The sequence below is a fragment of the Pieris brassicae genome, chromosome 3 (genome assembly GCF_905147105.1).
Source record: "Pieris brassicae chromosome 3, ilPieBrab1.1, whole genome shotgun sequence".
Lineage (NCBI taxonomy): Eukaryota > Metazoa > Arthropoda > Insecta > Lepidoptera > Pieridae > Pieris > Pieris brassicae.
In genome coordinates, this window is record NC_059667.1 from 11,747,610 (window position 1) to 11,770,141 (window position 22,532).

The 22,532-nt window shown below is 37.1% G+C and overlaps 1 protein-coding gene across 2 annotated transcripts in view; it reads right to left on the minus strand.

The window, feature by feature from the left end:
- Positions 1-1,998: 1,998 nt before the first annotated feature.
- LOC123707586 (RNA-binding protein MEX3B) overlaps positions 1,999-22,532 on the minus strand; it is a 36,242-nt gene continuing 15,708 nt past the window's right edge. The window contains exons 2-3 of one of the 2 annotated variants that reach the window (XM_045657753.1): positions 3,058-3,525; positions 1,999-2,976 (exon numbers count right to left, since the gene is read on the minus strand). In XM_045657753.1, coding sequence (XP_045513709.1) covers positions 2,645-2,976; positions 3,058-3,525 — 800 coding nt within the window. In that variant the 3' untranslated portion in view covers positions 1,999-2,644. Of the gene's footprint in view, positions 3,526-22,532 lie in introns of both variants that reach the window. The other variant, XM_045657752.1, reaches the window with a different exon arrangement.

Here is a 22,532-nt window from a genome sequence, read left to right on the forward strand (position 1 = left end):
ACAGTAAAGAGGTTTTTCGCGGTAATTACCGATTTTTTTCTTGAAAAGGTTTGAGGGACCTAAATTCAGTTAATATAATAAACATTTTATAAAAATTTTATCTGTGCACTATATCCTAACTAAATCCTTAAATACCGGCTGTGTTAATCCCACAGGATTATTCTTTCGTGCATAGACACTTGCTTTAACAGTAGAAATTATTTTTGTCTAAGTAATTGTTATAATATTTTAATTGTAGTTATTGTATGTTTGTATATCCGTCTTAGACCTCAACATCGATTACATGTGTCAGTCAGAAGGCCGTACGACAAAGCGGATGTACAAGTACAAGTAATGTACAAGTGTACATCAGACAAACTGATCAAAGGAACCAATGTAATCTGTGGTCATATATACATTATAGCGACACTGGATTATTAATGTGTATGGCAAGTATGCTTTTTAACTAGTAGTAGTAAGTATATGTATTGTATATTTGTAACACTGAGTGGTTCATATTGTTTTATTATTATAGGATTTCGTACTTGATATCTTACCAAATTACTTTATTAAAGGCTGAATATAGACCGAATTCAAATGTGTTTTCTATTTCAAATGAAAACATTTCCATTTGTTTCGTTAATATTACACAGTTAACGTGTGGTACCTCTTTCAACTCAAACTTGTTTCGTCGGGAATCGAACCCTTTTATATATAGCTATTGCCTGTGTTAAAAGTTTGAATAGACTGACTAGCTTTAGTTATGTCCTGTGAAGAGTATAAGTTCCACTCTTTGATAATTAGGCAGTTTATAATTTCCACTGTAAGAAAATGGAATTGAACATAGGCTATTTTGAATATGCATACTAGGCAATAACAGATAGGAATTCTTTATAACTTAATAAATAGATTGGCAGTAATTATAATTGCAAGTAGATTCCGCATCCTTGTAGTTCTTTAAAGTAGATTTCGTAGCACCGTCGATGTTAGGGTTTATCACATACACTAATGAATAAAAATCTGAGACTTGAAGCATTTCAGGTTGTGATTTATATTCATTAGTGAAAGTACTTCACAGCTAATCTCTATTATAGTATGTATAACTTATAATCAACTGGCTACTGAAGAAGCCTCTTTCGTCACCAAGTCTGTTTTAAATGTTTATACCATATAATGACTGTTGTGATTATAACTAGGTGAGTAGGAAAAAATAAAAGATAAAATTCGAAATTTATAGTTTATATTAGATTTATAATAAGATATGTAGTCTACAAAATTTCACAAATTTTCACAACGTTATTTTGAACCTAAAGCGTCTACCCATTTTAATATGAAAATAAAATTATCGAAATAACTGGATCTACGTACGACGGGGGCTGATTTTACGTAACCTTTATTTTTTAAAATATAATCTAATAGGCAGTTTTTAATCCTCGCGTATCATTACATGAGTAAGTCAAAAACTAATAACGGTAAAAAAATAAAAAAATATTAATTCATAAAACCAGCCCCCCGTTAAACGAAATAACAATATCGTCCCATACAAATACAATCATATTTATTATCGTTATATTTAACTAGAGTTATACAGAATAATGATTCCTATGAAATATAATTATGCATTTATTAAATTTATTCAATATAATAATAATTAATAATACTTAATAAGTATCAATAGGTAATGGTTAGTCAATGTCGTGCTACAAACTACTATATTTTATAATAATAATAATAATGAATGAGTCGTATTATTTCTTTATTATTTATTACTTTAAATTTATTAGTCGATATTAACCACTAAACGAGCACACGGCAGCCTCGGTCCGCGCTACGCTTGCGCGGGCGCTTCATCACAAAAAAACATCGTCAACACATAAAATAATAATCAATAATAATAATCGTACAGATAAAAATCATTCATAAAAACATTACAATAAAAATCTAAACATTAAAACACACTTAAAACAAACATTATATTAATATTATCATAATTATAGTGTGTACGTATGTATAATATCATTTAAGCGAATAATCGTATAGTCAAAATAATGAGCATGGGTCGCGGGGGAGCGTAGCGGGCGACGCGGGGCCCGAGCGGGCCAAGCGCACCCCGAGCGGGTCGGCGCCTGCCCCGGGCGGCCATTACACTACCTTACTATCTACCGACACAACAACACGCCCTGCAATCATTACCTATCAACAACACATTGGCTAAGGCCGCTCCGCGCGGCGCGCTCCCCACGCCGCCCGTCCCTCGCTTTCATAATTATTATATTACGATATCTTAATATTTTACGCTACTACGTTAGGTAAGCTTTATAAATTTTCGATTTCTCATTTATGCTATCAATAATAATAATAATTATACAACTTTTTTTAAATTTTATGCATTTTTTTCGAAATTCTATCGTAACGTACCTCGACTCTCTGCGGCGACGAGCGCGGCGGACGCTCGACGCCATAATAAAAAACGTTCATAATAAGAAAATATATCGTGAGTAACTCTGCCGACTTACGATAGGTTCGGCGCGGCGGACGGGCCGTGCCGGCGAGGCGCCGACTTTTGGCACCAGGATTTCGATTACGCGATTTTTTTTATTATTTTCGTAACGATTTAAGTAAAAAAATCGAGCCCCTCGAGGGGAACGCGGCTAGCCGCAAATATTTATGAGAGTATGCGAATGGCTTGATGCGCAGGCGCAGCGCAGGCGGGGCAGGGCGCAGCCGTCGCCGCGAGTCGTTGCGCGCACTCCAGACAGAACAGGTTATGGCCGCACGGCACCAGCGCTGCCGCCACACCGCGCTCGCCACACACGGCGCACGCGCGAGCTGGAGACGCTGCGGGAGACGGCCTCGGGGGGCCCCAGGCCCACACGCTGCCCGCGCTCGGTGACTCGAACGATGGCGACTCGCCCAGACCCTCGTCGCGTTCCGTCGATGACCAAATGCCTAGAAGGTCGCCCAATCTGCCCGAGGAGCCACCCGACGAGCACGACCCTGCGGAGGAAAATGCGGCTTCTTGTTCGGGACGAAGTAACGAGGCCAGTCCAGCGCGGTACAACTGGGCCAGTGGCTCACCTTCCCCGCCTGAAACTCCAGTGCCGGTTGCGGCTCCTCCAGCGGCACCAGTGCGTAGAGCAATATGTGCTTCGATCTCTTTGCGGGCTGCTTCGACGCTCTCTGGCAGTCCAGTCACCTCGAAGACAGGCTCGCGCTCACGCGAGGGTGTCACTATGTAAGTGTGTGTTGTGTGCTGAATGCGCTTGATAGTAGCGCCCTTGGGTCCTACAACGAGCCCCACGACGCGGTAGGGCACGCGCACCTGCGCGGTGACGTGTCCAGGGGCGCCAGCGGGTGGCGGGGGTGCTGCGCCGCACTTGCGCGAGGCGCGGATCTGGGAAAAGTGCTCGGCGGCGGAGAGGATCTCACGTTTGGCGCGTGCCACATCTTCCTTGCGGCCTGTTACCACAAACACAGGCTCCTCGCCGCGCACCGGTGTCTTTATGTAGGTATTAGTCTTCGCCCGAAGAGCTTTGATTTTGCATCCTGCAACAAGAAGTATTTAGTTTAGTTATTTTTAGTAGTAACGGACATTAAACGAAACTACAAATTAAGAATCAGTTTGACTCAGAGACTTTTAATACAGAATTAACAGAAAGTTCGTTATAGTGTGCAATCGTTCAGTGCCTTGTCATGAAAACTATAGAGTATAGAAAATGTCATTGTACAGTAAATACTATATTTCCTTAGAGAGAACGTTAACTTTATTGAATTTCTATGAGAAGATTAAGTTTGGTTTATAAGAACTCCTTATAGACATCTAATAGCGAATAAGGGCGACGTCCGCTCCGGTCAGAGGCTCCTCGAGGTCTGTAAACCGTCGGCAGTCTACGACCCACCCCCGTGCCCTGCTCGATACCGGCATGCGGTTACTGGAGTACGCTGTGTTCACGTCACTCGGCGCCGACTCGCTAGCGTTAACCAACGTGGATGTATGAATTTAATCTCATTGATTTTTGCATCAACGCAAAACAGTTCTCACATGTTAAGATGGAATCGGACTCCGATTTTGTGAGAAATGTTTATATATGAGATAAAAAGAAAAGCTTGCATCCCTTATTAACACATAAGTTATAATACATCTATCCCGCTCGCGACCCCAATGCGGCAAAAACAACGTGGCTGGAAACTCGGATTCGGGGGCAGCCAGCCGCAATCAATATAAATTGTTTTGTTAAGATAAGTTAAAGTTCCTACGTATATACATACATACATAGCAATTTTGGATATATATGATAGACGAGATGTGATAATCACTTGCATAAATCACAAAGTTTACCTTTAAAATATGTTCAGCAATAACTCCTTTTTAATAAAAATATGCCGCTCTAGTTACAAATGGGGATCCAGCGGCATTGGCACAGCGTTAATATTAAATCTTACGGTTTCCATGTATGTAGCAGTTTTATTATATGTTTCGTATTGACAATACGTACGTTCATGTGAATTATTTTTCCTACCTCGTCTTAAATCGTTAAAAGGCAAAACCTTTTACAAGATTATATAGATGGTATGTGAATTTTGAACTCTGCATAATTAGAGATAACAGAGAGATTTAAGCCGCGCTATACAGTTAGTTGGCGGCGAGCCAGTGATATTGTGCCGACAAATTAACGAAACTAAATTTAGTAGAGCCTGTGTTCAGTGTAGCCTTGTGCGTTTAGAGTGCCATTATTCGAGCTGGCCCCTCTTTTATAACTATAGATTTGAGATAGATGGTTTATTTGATGATTTTCATTTTCCTGAATTTATTTTTCTTAAGATAATAAATGAAGTCTCCAGAACCAATCAAAATTCTTTTTTATTAATAAATATGTTTTTTTTAATATAAATGGATGTAACGTTTAAGTTACTGAACATTATTTAGTTATTTTAATTAATGTAAAATTTTATATTTCGTAGCTCATAAGGCGGCCCATATTAACTGGTTTTATCAATACAAAAATAACTTAAACTTGCATTTATGATTGTACGATAAGCGCTGAATTTTTTTTGAAACAAAAATTCTGAACCGAGGCCGAGCATTAAAAATACAAAGTTTCCTCGTTTTATTATTCAAACGGTCGAGATTAATATGAGCCTATGGCCTTTTCAATTTGAATATGTTCTGAACACTCCACATGACAAACCAACCACATCACAAATAATATTACTTAAAGTTTATTAAATATATATAAGTAAATAGTAGTTGCTTGTTTCAGAGCTATCTGCTTAGTATAATTTTGTTTGACGTATTTTTACGTATTTACAGGAGTCAGAGGGAAAATATGAATTCTGTCGAGTATCTTCACTCACCTACATTTGCTACGCTCGTAGAACGTAGCAGACAGTGCACTCTACGCCGTAGCAACCAGGTCACGCCAGCCTCTACGCGCTACGGTATGCAGTTAAATACTTATAAAATTTATGTCTAATGCAATTTAAGCAATTGTAATATTATATATTAAATAAATGGCATGTGTTCTATTTTATTTAGTACATATATTTCCCGTTGATGACGTAATCAGGCCCGAGTTTAATGCTGAGCATGAACTTTCACATTCACCACTTTGTAGGAATATTTTTTTCATATTTGTTAAAATTTTCATCGGTTGGCTTCGATATTTTTACGGTGATAATCATTAAAAGCTAAAAGCTTGTTAGCAAGAATTAATTAACCATATTTTGTTTACTTACGGCAATGATTTTGTTTTCATTACTTCGTAGAGCTACCATATTTCCAATTAAATAATATGTTTCAAGTAAAAATCAAGTTTAATCAAACACGCCGTAGTATCGCTTAAAGCGAAATTCAATATTAGCGGGATCCCTGAATCGAGATTCGTCCTGAATAATAAAAAACAAAGCTATACACGCTTCCTCTCTTTTACACAGGCATTCTGTTTCACTCGACATCCGTATTCTGTTATTCCGCTAGGTATTTGTTTGAAAGCGCATTTTCAAATCAATAATAGAAAATGAAAAAACGTACTTGCTAATTCAGTAAAACACACTTTAATACATATATACTGGATGTACTAGGCGTACAAGGGGGCGTGGAAATCAATATCAGGGAAAATGTTCTTCTATCACATCTCATCAGTCACATTAATAACTTTTTAAATATTTCGGAGTGCAAAAATGTGTTCTTTAATATATTTATACTTATTTATCCCGGGCCAATGCCATAAAATAAATTTATTACAGATCACGACACGAGTCTGCGAGACTGATTCAATTGAACTTTGAAACTTATTATTTTATTATCTTTTGTTGTCCTACGCAAAGCTTGTTATAATAGACAAATTTAATGAACGGAAATCGCAAGTCGTTGCCATGACAATAATGTTCCGGGGTGCGTAACTTTACTCCCCTTGTATTTTCCCGCGTACAGCTGTTCAACTTAGATATGGCCTGTTATGAAGATGTATTAATTCTTATTGTATCATAGAACCAAGGCGATGGCATAGACCAAATTTCTGTCGGGGTAAATAAGTGGTGGTTATATAGGAAATCAAAGTTAAGAAAAATGGATGTTTTGCAATGTTTATGATACTTGAACTAACCCTCCAATCATAACAGTCTGGCCGGCAGCCAAAATGACGCTCTTGGTGGGACCCTATGACTTTTGGAAAATATAAGAAAAATACCAAAGACCAAAGTTAGCGTTTACCGAACTTTAAACTAGTATAAGGCTTACATTATATTAATAATAACATCTAGAGAATCGAGTATTTCCAACATAAATGTTGAAGGTTCTTAGCTATAGTGTTGATTAATTAAAAAATTACTTGAGCCGATGTTGACCTAATTTTTTTTCCCTAAATCATTGTATTTTACGTGAAAACGAAGAGCATATGAAATGTCGCATGCGGTGTTTCCCGGCTTGCGAGGGGCTGCGGGGTTGGGAGGGGTGCGGGGTGCGGCGCCGCGGGGGCGACTGGCAGCGGTCGATACCGGTCAACGACCTGCGCCCGGTGCATTGCCAACCCCCGCCACGAGTTTAACCCACATTCTACGATACCACGTTGCCACGCTAATTACGCACATGTACTATTATTAATACTGTAATATTATGGAAATACGTAAAAACCTATAGGCTTTAAGGCTTTCAGATATTTTGTGTGTGATAGATATATATAAATTATCGCAATTAAATCTATCTATCTATATAGTTTAGGTCAAGAATTCATGTAACTTTTTACTACAATCAAATTTACTAAGCATATAACAATCTAATCGTCAATTTAGTCAATAATCTCTTAACCAAAGCAGATATTCTGTTCTAGTTAGTATAAATTATTATGAAGCAGTTTTGAAATAAACAATAAATTTAATCGAGAAAACCAATTGAGTGATAAAACCGCAAATCATCATTATTTTACAAAAGACCCCAGAAATTAAGATTCCGCGAAATTTTTGCTAAGCACTTTTCCGCGGCCATTGCACTCCGCTTACATAATACTAGGGGTTCAGAGGTGAACGGGAGGTTTACGCACGCCATTGTACAGGGGAAAATCTGCCTTACTACACTTAATATTGATGTTAATCTTGTACAAACAACAGGATCTGTTCGTTACGATGTGATTAATAGTGTTTGAAGGCAGTCGGGGTTGATTGTACTGAAATAGGTTAGAGGAAGCGTTCATTGCTCCGAATGTTCAATACTTTATAATTTTATTAAAATCCGATAGACCCTAAATTTTATATAGAGAATTGTCACATCTAGGGTAGATGTGACACACCCAATCATATTTTTATCAATATCAACCAGAATCAAGAAGATCGTTTTTATAGAATTTTGGGAACTCGTCTAAAACTAATTAAATTAAATGCAACCTTGTTCATATGGCACATAAAGTACAAAATTAAATACAGCACTGACATAGAAATACTTGATGATTTATAATAGATCTTATTGCAGGATAATTAGAATTCACTTTTGCATCTGCATATGGAACGTGGCTTTTGAGGTGAAGCAAAGACGTGAGACAACTACATTGTCTTTCTCTTTTACACTAAGATCGACATTTTCCTCGGAAAATATAGCGATGGGTTTTGATACTTAAGATAGCGTATACTTAGCGTTTTTGGCGTTGAAATCCGATATTTACCTGAAAAGATAAAACTTCTAATTAATATTACATATAAAACGAGATATATATATTGTATTTAATAAATTCGAAAAGTTAAAGCGAGACCAATCGCCAAATTTAAGTCAATAATAATAATTTTGGATAATTATCAATTTAAAATAAATCCGGTCGCACAAGGCTGAAGCTTTCGGGTTTCCATTTTAAAATGTTAAATGATTTCATTGACATCTTAGTTTTGTATTATTTTATTTTGCTTTTAAATTGTACTTGACCTCTAACATATTTAACGCTAATTATTTAAACCTGTTTATAATCGATTAGAAAAAATGTGATAATTGTCACAGATAAATTATTGTTTAATTTTTACATGTTTGTAATATTTCAAATTAATGATATGTAGAGCAGTGTTGGCCTAGTGGCTTTAGCCTACTCTCATTCCAGAGGTCGTAGGTTTGATCCCGTGCACCAATGGACTACCTTTTTGGGCGCATTTAACATTCGGTCGACCGGTGAAGGAAAACATTGCGAGGACACCGGCTTGCCTCAGAACCAAAATGTCACAGCGCGTGTCAGGCACAGGAGGCTGATCAAGTACTTGCCTATTGACAAATAATCATGAAACAAATACCGAAATCTGAGGCCCAGACCTAAAGAGCTTGTAACGCCACTGATTATTTTTAATGTATACTAAATAAAGATATATTGATATATACCCATTTAACATTAGTATCTGTTTCGTAATATTTTTTTATAGGAACATAACCAGCCTGAGCCAGACACACTCCCTCGATATTTGGGTCAAAAGCATGCTCTTCGCGATGTTATCACCAGAAATATATTAAACACTTTATTAGTATAAAGAACCAAATGAATACTATTCATGTTACAAGAGATTTACCATACCTATAAGAAAGCATACTTATAATAACTCTCGGAACATAAATAAAGGGATCGTGGGACCGAATGACTAACTAATGAAAAACTTGATACATTTTAACCCTATGAATCATCCCATTTTAAATCATTTTCCTTTTACTATTAACTTTGATGGGCATACAGATGCTGTTTTAACTTTGAATGGCATAATACAAAATCTCTGACATAATTCTGTGATGCTTGTTAGTAAGTATTAGGGAATCTTTAGAATAAATATGTCTACGTAGTAATTGACTTGAAATTTATAAGAGAAATATATTATGTACATACATTATTACATGTTATATATATACAATATAGAACAATTACTTAAAACATCTGAAGTATGAATAATCATACGTAATGAAGTTTTTATTAAGTTTCAAAGTACTTTCGAATATATATTTGAATTGTTCCGAATTGCGATAGGCGTGGGAAGTGGCGTGGTTTTCGGCAAAATTTTACTTCGGTGATAGGTACATATTTCCACGTTTTAAAAATTATGTGTCTTATGCCATGATATGATAAGGATCACTAGTAGGAACCGACAAAACTAGTTGGATGATGTGTATGCGAGACACGTAGTAGAATGACCTAAAATATATGAACCGGATTCGTTATTAGACAAATTATGTAGGTAAGTTTTATGTACGTTAAATAACAATGATAATGCCAGCAAATTTCATCTAGTACTTGCGTCTTTAAGTGTTAAAGATACAATAAAACAAAAAGGTATTAATTAATACTTAAATTTTCTTTGGTTTACAATTAAATTATTTTTGTATGGCAAGATCTACTAATGATAACATCAATTATTTATCTGATCCTTCTATCATTTATTATTGATGACAATAATTGCCGAAAAGCGATAATCTAAATTGCGTTTTTTTGTTACACACGATTGAATCATACATCCCAATGGTTGTGTATCATAAAAGCGAATCAAAAATGAAAAATCAGTTGCGTTATTATATGAGGATAATAAATACAGCAGACGTCACTTGATATTTGGAAGGTCCTCAGCTGTTTCTAGGTTAAGTCGGCAACGGATTAGGAAATTATTCATAGAAGCTAAATTAGCCTGGGGCCTAGCCACCCAGCTTGCGGCCTTGTTAACTTAAAGTCATCCATACTTAATACGTTAAATGAGAAAGTATTTGGTAGACAAGTATTGGGTAATTTGCGACATTGTTAAGTGTCCGATATTAAGATTAAAATTTCAAAAATATTTATATATATTGTGTTAAATCACGAACATTTACAAGGTAATTTAAATGAGGTTGTTGTATGTAAAAAAAGATAAATCAGCCCTGAGCGATAATAACTGCTTTTAGTAACAAACAAAAATTTAAGATGAGTGCCAATGATGGTTCAATGTACGGCATGACCGCAGTACAGGTGTGAAATGTAATCGAACACTTTCATTGGCCTCATTAGTTGCACGTGAAAATGTACTGTAAATGCATTACATAACAGCCAAAATGCTGTAAACTATTTATATAAACACGTGGTCGGTGTGACGTAGGTTGGGGTAGTGTATGATCACTTTTCATTGAGCAAGTATCTTCATGTTTTTTTGTTAATTTAGCTGCAATTAAGTTTAAATTGTAAAATTAAATATGTCACATTGTAATTTGTTATAATGGGACATCAAGAAACCAGTATTACGTAGATACAGGTACCTAACATTTGCCACAAATAAATCAACATTTAAATTTGTTGTCTTTGATAAACATGTAAATTACAAGGTCGAAACGAACGGCCGAAAGACACCGACATTTTGATGACATAGACACGCTGACATATTTTTACAATTTGTTTTAAACCCAATTTAATATTTAATTAATTCACTTAAACCATTCATTATATATATATGCGGAACAAAGTAATAATTTCGCTTTTTATAAACGCAATTAAGGAAGGTAAAAAGTGTTAGCTAACAAAAATGAAATTTTAAATTTAAAGTTGTAACTAGGATTTGTGGGAATTTGTATTACGAGAATATCATGTCGAAACAGTGTATGTACTCTGATTGAAGACATGTTTATATGACTACTTTTAAAATTATGGGATTAAAACAATCGTTAATTATTTTTACGAGGTGTATGGGTTAACGCACCATCGTGGCCCGATTGGCGCAGTGCCAAGTCTTACAGTAAACGCTTCTAATCAGCCCAGCGCTCTGCTCGTAGTTACTCCTGATAGCTCATAAATGCCTGGTACTTGTAAAACAATTGCACGGTAAAGTTGTACTTTGTTTTCATAATAAATGCCTAGTCACGCGACAACCGAAAATGTGTTGGAAAGATTCAGCCGCCTTTTAACGTTTATTATAAACATAATAAAATTGTGCAATATTTATCACAATATTACAACTTCCGAGATCCCAGTACTGATAACGCTTATCGGTTGATCAACCCCGAGTAGCAGCACCGTTTAAGTGACATAGACCTTACATAATTTTTGGGTGATAACAAGTTATCAAACTTCTTTTTAATCACATTATGATTTTTTATGATATATCCATGAGTATTTTTTTTCCAAACCGTTTCGGCCTTAAACTTTTTAAATCTTTTTCTACATCTTAATGGGCCTCGTCTACAACCCAATCGGCTAGCCTAGAGTTTAGACTCGTTTCCGCAGAAAGTACGTGAGGTCAACTGAGTTGCGTCATGGCTCTATTTCGCGGCGTTGACACAGGAAATTGAGTACAACGCCAGCTTTTGGCAAATAAAGACTCGATATTACGAAGTGTACCTTAAAATCAGAAAATATTGAAACAGGCTTTAATGGTTAATTGAAGCAGCAGTGTTGTCCTAGTGGCTTCAACGTGCGACTTTCATCCCTGAGGTCGTAAGTTCGATTCCCGGCTGTGCACCAATGGATTTTCTTTCTATGTGCTCATTTAACACTCGCTCGAATGGTGAAGGAAAACATCGTGAGGAAACCGGCTTGCCGTAGACCCAAAAAGTCGACGGCGTGCGTCAGGCACAGAAGGCTGATCACCTGCTTGCCTATTACTATTAGATTAAGTAATGGTCATGAAACAGATACAGAAATTTGAGGCCCAGACCTAAAAAGGTTGTAGCGCCATTGATTGTTTTTTTTAATGGTTAGTTATTAATTTATTTTTCATTTTAAAATCTGTCAAAAAATGAAAAAAAAAACTCATTTTCGTATTAAATACGCTGACAGTTTGCAAATTTCCGTCAAATACTGGATAACATCAATAGTAGGTATTATAATATTAATGGCGAGATTGTCTCGGCCTTGAGATTCGACAATGACCCTGAAGTGGTACGTTATGCTTAGTTCAAGATTGCTATAAAGCGTGAACCAACGTATTTTTCTTGTAGTTATGTTATATTATATGAATTATCTAACTACCTACCATATCAGGATAAAAGGCATTATCCTATTATGCTTGACGTATCTCATCTAAACGAAATCATTAGGAAATCATCATCTTATATCATATAAATTTGTGATTCTAACAAAAGTAGTACTATTGCGCCTTTTCAAGTGAAATAATTATTTCAGAGACGAGAAATGAGTTAATGTTAAGTATGACTCCCGTATGTCATGCATACATTTATAAGAATTACTGTAATATTTAACTAGGAAAATATGCAAATACGTTTGCACGTGAAATTGCTTTAATTCGCGTCGGAACTATGAATTTTAGGACGGTTTTTATTGATTGTTCAAATCTTCCATTTGAGTGGGATTTGCTCATAGTTGAAAGCTTTCAAATTTACAAACGCAGTTCGATATTTGAAAAGTATTATATCTGTATACACTTTTAATTGCTTGAGTGTTTAAGTACTTTGAATCCACCTGGGTTTTACATTCAATTTGAAAATGGAATTAAGAACTCACGAGAGGCGTACGCATAAATATTCATCATATTTTTGTATGAGATCCAACGAAAGGTTTTACACAACAAACACTGTGACGCAGTGTTTGTTGTGTAAACTTGAGGACGGTACAGGTTCAGGGTCCGACATTAATACCATTCGCCAAGGTAAAGTATATTGCATTTCACCAATAAACTCATCGTATTGCAATTATTTGTAATTCGTATATGAAAAACAAGAACGATTTCCGTCCATTTATGAACATAATATGTATCTGAAGGTGAACCATGTGAATTCAAAAAATGATATAATTACTTTAATATCTTGAGAAATTGCTTCACAACACAATATACCGGACAATCACAAATAGATGTTAATGAAGCCGAAGTTATATAAAGCATACAATTGGCTTTGATCAAGTTCCAGTTTCTAAGTATAATGAAAAAGGCCTAGCATATCTTTTATAAATAAGCTATTCATACAGGTAATTCTATCCTTGGGGACATAATCCATGCGTTATCGAACCAATGCCGAGCTTTTTTGTCAAACCCTGAATAACCTATAGACTAAGGCTAGCCTGGGGATACGGCTTCAATCAGCTATAATAGCGTCTGCAGCTGATAAAAAATAATAAGGTCGAGATTTCGAATCAGCATTCTTGGAGTATAAAACTAGATCAATTACTTAGTTATGAATAGATTTGTATTCCATTTTTATGACTGGTCTGTGTATATGCATTGCATTTACTGTACCTGGACCTATCACAACGTTTTAATGTAAACAAAGAAATGTTGCATGGCTGTCCCTGTCGAGACAGGAAGTATTCAACAAGAGAAGTGCTTCCACAGTTTTCGAAAGACCAAATCCATCTTTATCGCACTTGTTTGAGTATGATTGTGTAGAATTGAAACAACTCTTAAAGAAACTAATATAAAAAAATTCCAATATGCGTCAACAGGTAAAAGGCTTGTGTAAATGACACCGCTGGGAAAATAAAAGATTGTCTGTGTACCGAGATGGCGGTGAGGGCCGCACAGTAATTTGCAAATATTATTAAATGGGAACAAAAGAGCGGCGCCCCTGCATCGAGACACGTGTGCGGTATGACACACTCCCGTACAATATGTAACATATTTTAAGTTTTGAACTCAATTAAGATCTGATATCATCATTGTAATTAGCAACGTCTACAACAAATTATATCAAAAACTGTCTCATGAAACCAGACAAAGCAACGTTAGCTATGTTACTACTATGTGTTCTAATATATTACGTAAATTTAGTAAATTTTACGCGTAATTCCATAAAACTATAAACAAGGCTATAAAAATTAATTAGTAAAGCTCGACTCGTTTTACGTTTAACGAAGCCTATATTAATAGAACTTAAAGCTCCATACAAAAATAGTATAAAAGTGAATTGTCGCCAGAAAAACATACCCAATTATTTATTCTCCAGTTTACAATAGCTGTTGCACATCCTGTGCCATTGACCGCTGATCTTATATCTTGCACCTTTATTCCTTAGGAATGCATCGTGATAAATACCCGAAGTCACTTATATTGATAAATTCGTATTAATTCATTTATCGGACAGTCGTTTTACGCGTTTTGTATATTTTAAATATTAACTGATGTCTTGATATTGGTAGTTAAGATAATGTAATTTATCGCTAGATTATAAAATTGGAATGTTTTTAATGTTTATGAATAAATAAAGCAGTGGCGCTACCACTTTTTTAGGTCTGGGACTCAGATTTCTGAATCTGTTTCATTTGTCAATCAAAATAAGAGTGAATGTTAAATACGCACTTAGAAAGAAAGTCCATTGGCATTGGTGCACAGCCGGGGAGCGAACGCTGAAGTAAACACTGTTCTATAATGTTTATTTATAAAGTAAATAAAATATAAAGATATAATATAGATAATATACATAGTAAGAATTGAACTGTTTCAAATCATTAAAAAAAATTATGTATGTATTTATTTTCCAGCGAAATGCACGTTAATTATGTTTTATTCATTGCCATGTTATATATTTTGTATTAACATTAAAGGTCAATATCGGTAATATTTCAATTGCAAAGAACAAGCGAGTTAAAAATGCGATGTTCAGAAGTTATGTGAGCAACAAACCACACGCTGTGAATTTACATCTTGTAACATGAGCCTAAAATCTTCATTATCAGCGTCATCTACAACACAAAGTCCCGGTTTGTGTGAAATGTCTTTTAAATTAAACTTGATACTTGAAGAGTGCAGCTGGATGCATTCTAATTGCTGCTTTGAACTTATTTTAAAATTATATGCGGTGGTTTTCTGAAATTAAATAGGAACTTAGGCGGCTACCATCTTACCAGGCAAATGATTCGATATCGTGGTCACCTGTAAAAATAATGGCATCATCGGATTCAGTTATAAATATTTTGAGTACTTCTTGAAGGAATAAAATACATTACAAACATAGCTTAGGTTAACGCCACAAAAAACCGTAAACTTGGTTGTTTACTAACATTCAGTTTCATGAGTCTCTAGAGAATTTAGTACTTTTTTGGAACTTCGACTTTTTCCTCCAGTTGAGACGGTGATTTAATTTAAAAATTAAATAATAGGTTGTTTTATTGCCACTTTTTGCTGCCCAGTCATTATGACGGGTCGAAATTGCAGTATCGTTGCGGTTTGGACTGTTTAATTTGAATCGAACACTCAATTAATTTCGGTTATGATTTGACAGCCCGAAATTACACAAATAATTTGGATTAGCGATATAATTATTGATAGTATAAAAAGAGCTGGTGAGGAATTTCGTAATGCAACCTGTCCATTACTGGCTGTTGTTGATTGTTTAATGACAGTCTAGTATAAAGTGGTCGATGTAAAAAGTCAGCTGAGTAGCAGCGATGACGAATGTGAGGGGTTGATGAACGCGAGCGGTCTATTTCGGAGCGACTAAATGTGGCGTCTCACCGAGTGACATTTAGTCGAGCTAGGTGCATCTGTCTACTATGAAATTGTTCATAGTACATACCATTGGCTTTATAACAATATTTTTGATTTGTCGAATTAAAACGGGAAGTCGCTCCCAGGGCCTATACGATAAAATAAGGTCAATTAAAAATTTGTATTTAAAAGCATTTAACACATAAGTATCGATTTGAGCCGCGACGCGTAGCAAATTAGATTATACTGTGAAAAAAATTAGTCTGATCGTTATTATAAGTAAACGCACGAATTGAACGTTATACATCTTTGTTCTCAGTAATATTTAAACGTTTTTCTAATAAACAGATTACCTTGAGGGCATATTAGAATCGCCTTATATAACGATTTGAATTGTTGAAGTACTAAGAAATTTGTAGGTCAAAGGGACCCGACCTTGGCGATGGAGGTTTTGAGTATCTGAGAATGCACCATTAAGCAAAATTGATAGTGATCACGACGTGGACCGCACGATATCCGATTGCAAACATTTTAATTAGGGCTTCACTGCTTCAACCATAATGCGATACAGTTTCGCCAGACAAAGCGCACAAAAAACCTGCCAAGTTCGAAACAAATTACGAGCAACGCAGACTTGCTTGGGGTTATAAATTGTTGGAGATTTTGTTCAAATTCTTTCTATGATATATGCCGTTATTGTACAGGAATTTTGCTTCGGTCAGTCGTACATGGATCCAAAAATTATGTTATATTCCTTCGTATAAAATAATAAAAACGCTTATATAGCTTTGATTGTTCGAGGTTTTGTGTATTCGAGAAATACTCGCCGCAGTTCACGGAATACTTCGATATAAAAGGTCCAAGTGGGTTTCGTCTATTCGTATTATAGGGTCGAGTATCAACAGAAGTTGTTCGGAAACCTAAAAATAATCTCGAGAAAAAAGCTGTCTTTTCCAACAACTCAACCCACCGGCAATTAGTACCATTTTAACCTTTCGTAATCACATTACTTATTCAATGATAATGTGTTTTGCGTTACGTCATAAAATATTATAGTTATTTTTTGTTATTTGAAGGCTCATACTTTTTTATAATTTATATGAATTCTAATTAGAAATATACGCAAAACATCGTAATGTTTAATCAATTAAATATTAATGACAAAAGGGTTCAGGGTTCAAACATAAGTTCATATAATGATATTATTTGCGAAATTAATTTTAACACTCCGTCAACTAGATTGATTGATAGGTAATAAATTAAAGCGAATACCCTTAATCAGCGGTTTGATCAAGTAATAAAAGGTTCTTGACCGAGAGAATGACCTACGCCTAGGAAATCGCAAACTAAATCTAGACTTGTCGCATGCAATACGTTTGATATTTTGTTTCTTGAGTTGTATGAAAAGACTGGTAATGCAAATGTTCACAGATAAGCATATGCCACATACGGTATTTATAAGCATAAGTAAGGCAAAAACACCTCAGTCTGTGGACAAAAAATGAAAATGGACGTGATAAAAAGTGTATTTTAGAATGAAAGTAAATATGCTTTCATTCTTATTTGTCCTCGTGTTGAGTTCAGGTTTTGTCACTTTTTCTTTCGTCTAGGATGTGGTGTAAGGTTTGACCTTCAGCGATCGGACGCGCGGCCGGCCAACGAACTGTTTGCAAATTAGTTTCCTTATCTAGTATATAAATGTTTTTGTATAATTAATAGTCGTCTAATCTCAGTCAAACTTTTGTCACAAGAATCTCATATAACAAGCTTATCGTAATACTTACAAGTATACGCTAGCATATCTTTATCACGTAATACTAAACTGTCATTAGTGTTTAGTTTAAACCGTGTATTGTTCTATTAGTTATAGTTAACAAACATATCTTTCTTTGTATTATGTTGCCTTAAAAATCTAGCGTTCAGATAGTACTTAGTTAGACAGCTAAGTGTTCCCACTTAAGTAAGGCTTATTGAAGAATTCTTGCGTGTCTCGAGGACTAGTGTATGCTTGTTGGGAGGAAATGGCTTGTAATGAGATGGAACAGTGTTTGCCGCGTGGTTGTGGTACCCGTATGTCTTGAGGGGCGCCTCGCCAGCCGTGACGAGTACGTTTCCGCGCGGACACACTTGCATTAAAAACGATAAACAAACGAATAATACAAGATAAAATACACACACAAGTGTTTAAGACCGTGTTAAGCAACCTTATATTTCCCAACAATTTGGTTAAATACTATTACGTTTAATTTTAGCATAACTAATCGTAAGATTAATTTCCTGTTTCACTCCGTAAAAAAATATTTTAGGCCTAACCATAGCAAATTTTGTCGACAGACATTGTGAGTGGTCGTTGTGTGATGCGTCATTCGCGGCCGCTGTGCGTCCGACTGTTAACTCGAGTGCTTGAATTATCGTGCGTTAACGGCACACACATGAATGTACACAACATACGCTACGCGATTCATTCAATTTGTTTACTCCGCTCGCGGCGGCCGAGTCGACGGCTCGGTCAAGGGCGATATCCATCGCTCGCTGACTACGCGCCCAAAATATCCTCGAGTCAATTCAAAACACAATGGTCACGACGCGTTCAGAAATTTCCGTCAACTCTGCATGAGACGATTTTAAGTCCGGCATAATGATGATTGTCCCTAATGAATGTATAGTAAAATTTTAGCATACGTCTCGGGATTAGAAGTCGGAACTTCCGCAATTCAATCATCACACACTGTTATTAAATTGATCACATTAATCTGGAACAATTAGTTTGTTGGCAACGAGCGCTATGAAGCCACATGCTGGCACCACGTGATCCCTGAGACCTTCAGACCACCAACTCTTAGGTCATTTACTCCACTTACGTAACACCCGTGTAACACTGTATATAATCGGCGGAATTTTTATTGACTAATTATTCGCCATTTTTTATAAGCCGTGAAGTCAGCGGATATCGCTAAATATTCAACCAGTGTATCATTCGAGGCTAACAATAACGCACAAAAACGAACGACGAAATTATCTCACGTCGATATCTAGTCTCGAATAATGAAGTGTTGCGGATCCGCGGCCCGTGTGTGATCGCGGGTCTAGCTCGGTCTGGCTACACTGTAGGAGGCTGCGAGTGCAACATTCCACAACGATGACTCGCCGGTCATCGGCCACCAGTCCACCACCGTTGTCAGCTTTTCCCCTCTTGTGTATCGCGGAAAGAGAAGCTATTTTAAGTCGAATGGGTTTAGTTGTCCCACTTGTCGATAAGTGAGCCGTTCAGCCCGGGCAACGCGGAGTCAACGGCCAGACGGATTAAAAGGCCGATTAACGAGGGCAGTTTAATTTATAGCCGGAATAATAAACGGAAGGACCGCCGCGCCTCTCACCCTGTAAGTCATAACGTCTACCAAATATTCGATTCCCTGAGCGGCTTCAATAAGTAACTTTTCACTTTTTAAGCCACGCTCAGAACCTGTTCTGCGCTCTATCGCAGACACCGGACTTGTTGTTTTGACGATTGGAATTATCGACGGGAACGCGGAGACACTTTCGGTTTCGCACCAATCTATTATTATATATATATGGAATATTTGAAGCACCAAAACGGGTTGGCCCACTTGAACATTGTAATTATGTTAACGACATCACGCACGTGGTCACTAAAGCTATCTTATCTGGGAATTACGTTTTTAAACAGATCACAATTGTATTTAAGTAAATTGTTTTAGTATTTAAATTAATTAAGTGATTGTAGAACCGCGCATTTTATAAGAACGATAAAATTATCGAGACCGGAAAAGTTCGTATGATTCGGTGAGCGAGGCACCAGGGGAGCGTGACTGATAAGAAGGTTATACAACGGGCTGAAGGAGCCAAGGTCGGAGCAGATGTGGGAAGCACAAGCGCGTCGTTCATGGCTTATCTGAAGGAATGTTTGCCGAGGACAAATAAGAACCGCGTCGAAATGAGTGCGGCCGCGGGTCCGAGCGAGGTATAGGTGTTAACGTACTCTGTGCGGCTGCGGGGCTTCGTGAGAACCACGTTACTAGGTATTACAATCATGTTGTGAGATAACAACACACGTGGTAATCGAAGCGTAATGAATGCGACGTCACATTTCCATGACACATGTTACAAATAGTTGAGAAGTTATACGCGAGCTTCAAATCGTCTAAATGAGATGTACCTACTCAAAAAATAAAAGTTCACGCGCGCTCGGCAGGAGGGCGAGAGGACGCAACGAACACATTCCGAAAGCGATATTATTTATTTTTAATTATGCCAATGAACGCTAAAGACGTTAACCTTCGCTCCGCGTCTACATAAATATTGCGCCGCTTCCTGCTCGATCGATCGACGTTATTTGCGAGTGATACAATTGAGCGAGTGACGACGCTGACGCAGCGAAAACCGCTCGCGACGGGAACCCGGTCACAAGCAGTGGGTCAGTGTACCCGCTGGATCGTAAGCACCCTGCCCTGAAGGCCATGCGTAATTAAAACAACATCACCCGCGTGGGAACGCATAAATGCCAAATAGTCGGACCGGTCGGACCGGCGGATTTAATTGTTCTTGATTGATATTGGCGTGAATAGCGACCGAAACCTTTTGTCACTAACATGAATAACGAAAGCTGCGGGGGCAGCGTCAACAAAAAAGACGAATATACACAGACGATCGCGATGCGTCAGCGCAATGCACTCCTGTCGGTCTGCGGCGCACTTTCTGGTGTATATCTGTCTCTTTCGCTCTGGAGGGCGAGAACGCGGTCCTCCCATTTCATCGGATCAGACTGAGTTTTAAGGAAGTGCGTATTGCTACGAACGAGTCTCGTACAAGCTGGGCACATGCGACATCTAATCGCAGGTTTTGTCGTACACAGTCGACGAATGCAGTGCGTGTGGTCACGACATTTCCCCCATAACAATGAGTGATAGTGCAGCCGTCTCTTTCACGTTGGACCTTGTCGTGCTGTTGCACCGGCCAGGTTCAATATCCCAGACCTTGGGCCGATCGAGAGTACCAACGTGCAGTTGAAACTAGTTGCTCGTACCTACCACCTGCGATAATAATTTATCAAGTAATTTTAGCGAGTGTATTGATCTTTTGGAAACAATTGATGCGGTCACTGTAGGGATTGCTTTATTCCATCGGCTTCCTTGTTGTTGGGGTCACGTTTTGACATATACGACGGGACATAAAAAATTTCGAGTGTTTTATGATTTGACTACCAGGAAAACTAATGAAGCGTCGGTGGTCAGAGGCGCCGCGATCTCAGCCCACTTCAAATATATGAGCGACCAATTAGATGTCGGGCGCATTGCGAAAATATAAATATTAGTAGACCCGACAAAGGTTTTTAATCACCGATCTCTGAGCGTTTTGTTCCTTTTGCGGTCCAAAATTACAGGCTGCGAGTTCGATCACCTCGCCAAGGCGCGCTTAGGGCAACTATGCTCTTGTGTATCGTGTGAAAAATTACCAGAGATTTTGCTCTTATTTCGTAATAAGTGGAATTCGATTTGTATAATTTCTACATCCGTTCGAATACGCAGAGGGATCGAGGCACGCACTAGACGACCCTAATGCTGCTTTTAAGCATATTTAAATTGAAGCTAAAACAAGTATAGGGACAGACGTAGTATCACTAAGCCCATAGTTATAAACAATACAAGACAACTGATTGTATACCTACTTCGTGTACATATTATGTTTAAAAAAGTATAGACAAAAAAAGCACTAATGCGAAATTTCATTTACAGAGCCTATGAAGCTATGAAAACGAAAGCGTTGTGCGATCGTGAGCGCATCTGCGCCAAGGTTACGTAGTAGGGGCGGCGACCGGCGAGACGGGTGTGACGTCACAGGCGCCGGAAACGATGTCCGCCTCATAGAACTTACGGTTACATTTTGAGTTTAGAAGAAAGTGCTTCGCGTAGGTCAGTTGCACTAAACAACTTGACTCAAGCCCACTCAATATACAATCATATCGCAGTCAAAGCAAGTAATGACAGCGGCACTTCACAAATTAAAAGTTTATTTAGTAAATACCTGTACCGAAAACAGCCTTTGAAATGTCATAAGTATATTTACCTGTAAATAAAGAAGAAAAAACATTAATAAATATAATTCAACTACATATAAAACCATTCAAGTTACATTTTAATGCCAACGCAATAACTTTATTGCTGTTTAATCTCTATTCGACCTTCATAACAAACATATTTTTACAAATACGCAAAAAATGTTTACAACCAACTCAAATGGCATCTCATTGTTGTACAAACACTGCATTTTCTTATAAATTGACGTATTGATTATACTTAGAGAATGTTCACTCTTTATAAAACGGATTTTGAGCCCTGGCATTGAGTGTCCATGAGAATCATTTAACAACAGATGAACCTTCTAGCTTTTTGGCCTTCTAAAAAAAAGTTTTCAGTTCTGAACTGATATAGTATATTGTTAGATTTGATAGCGATTAAAGTGGCTGGCGGCTGATGAGCTGAAGACGAAATCAGCTTAGCTTCAAAGAAAGTCTTTATGTTTCATACTGAACATATCACAGAACATCTTAAATCTCCTCCGGTGACGAGCGAAGAGAACGGAAAACGTGTACTAAAAGGTATTTCATGCAAAATGCTGTGAATATGATGAATGTTTTGAACAAGTCGTTTTTACCCGTCGCAGCAGTTAGCGTTTCCGATAGGCGTGTG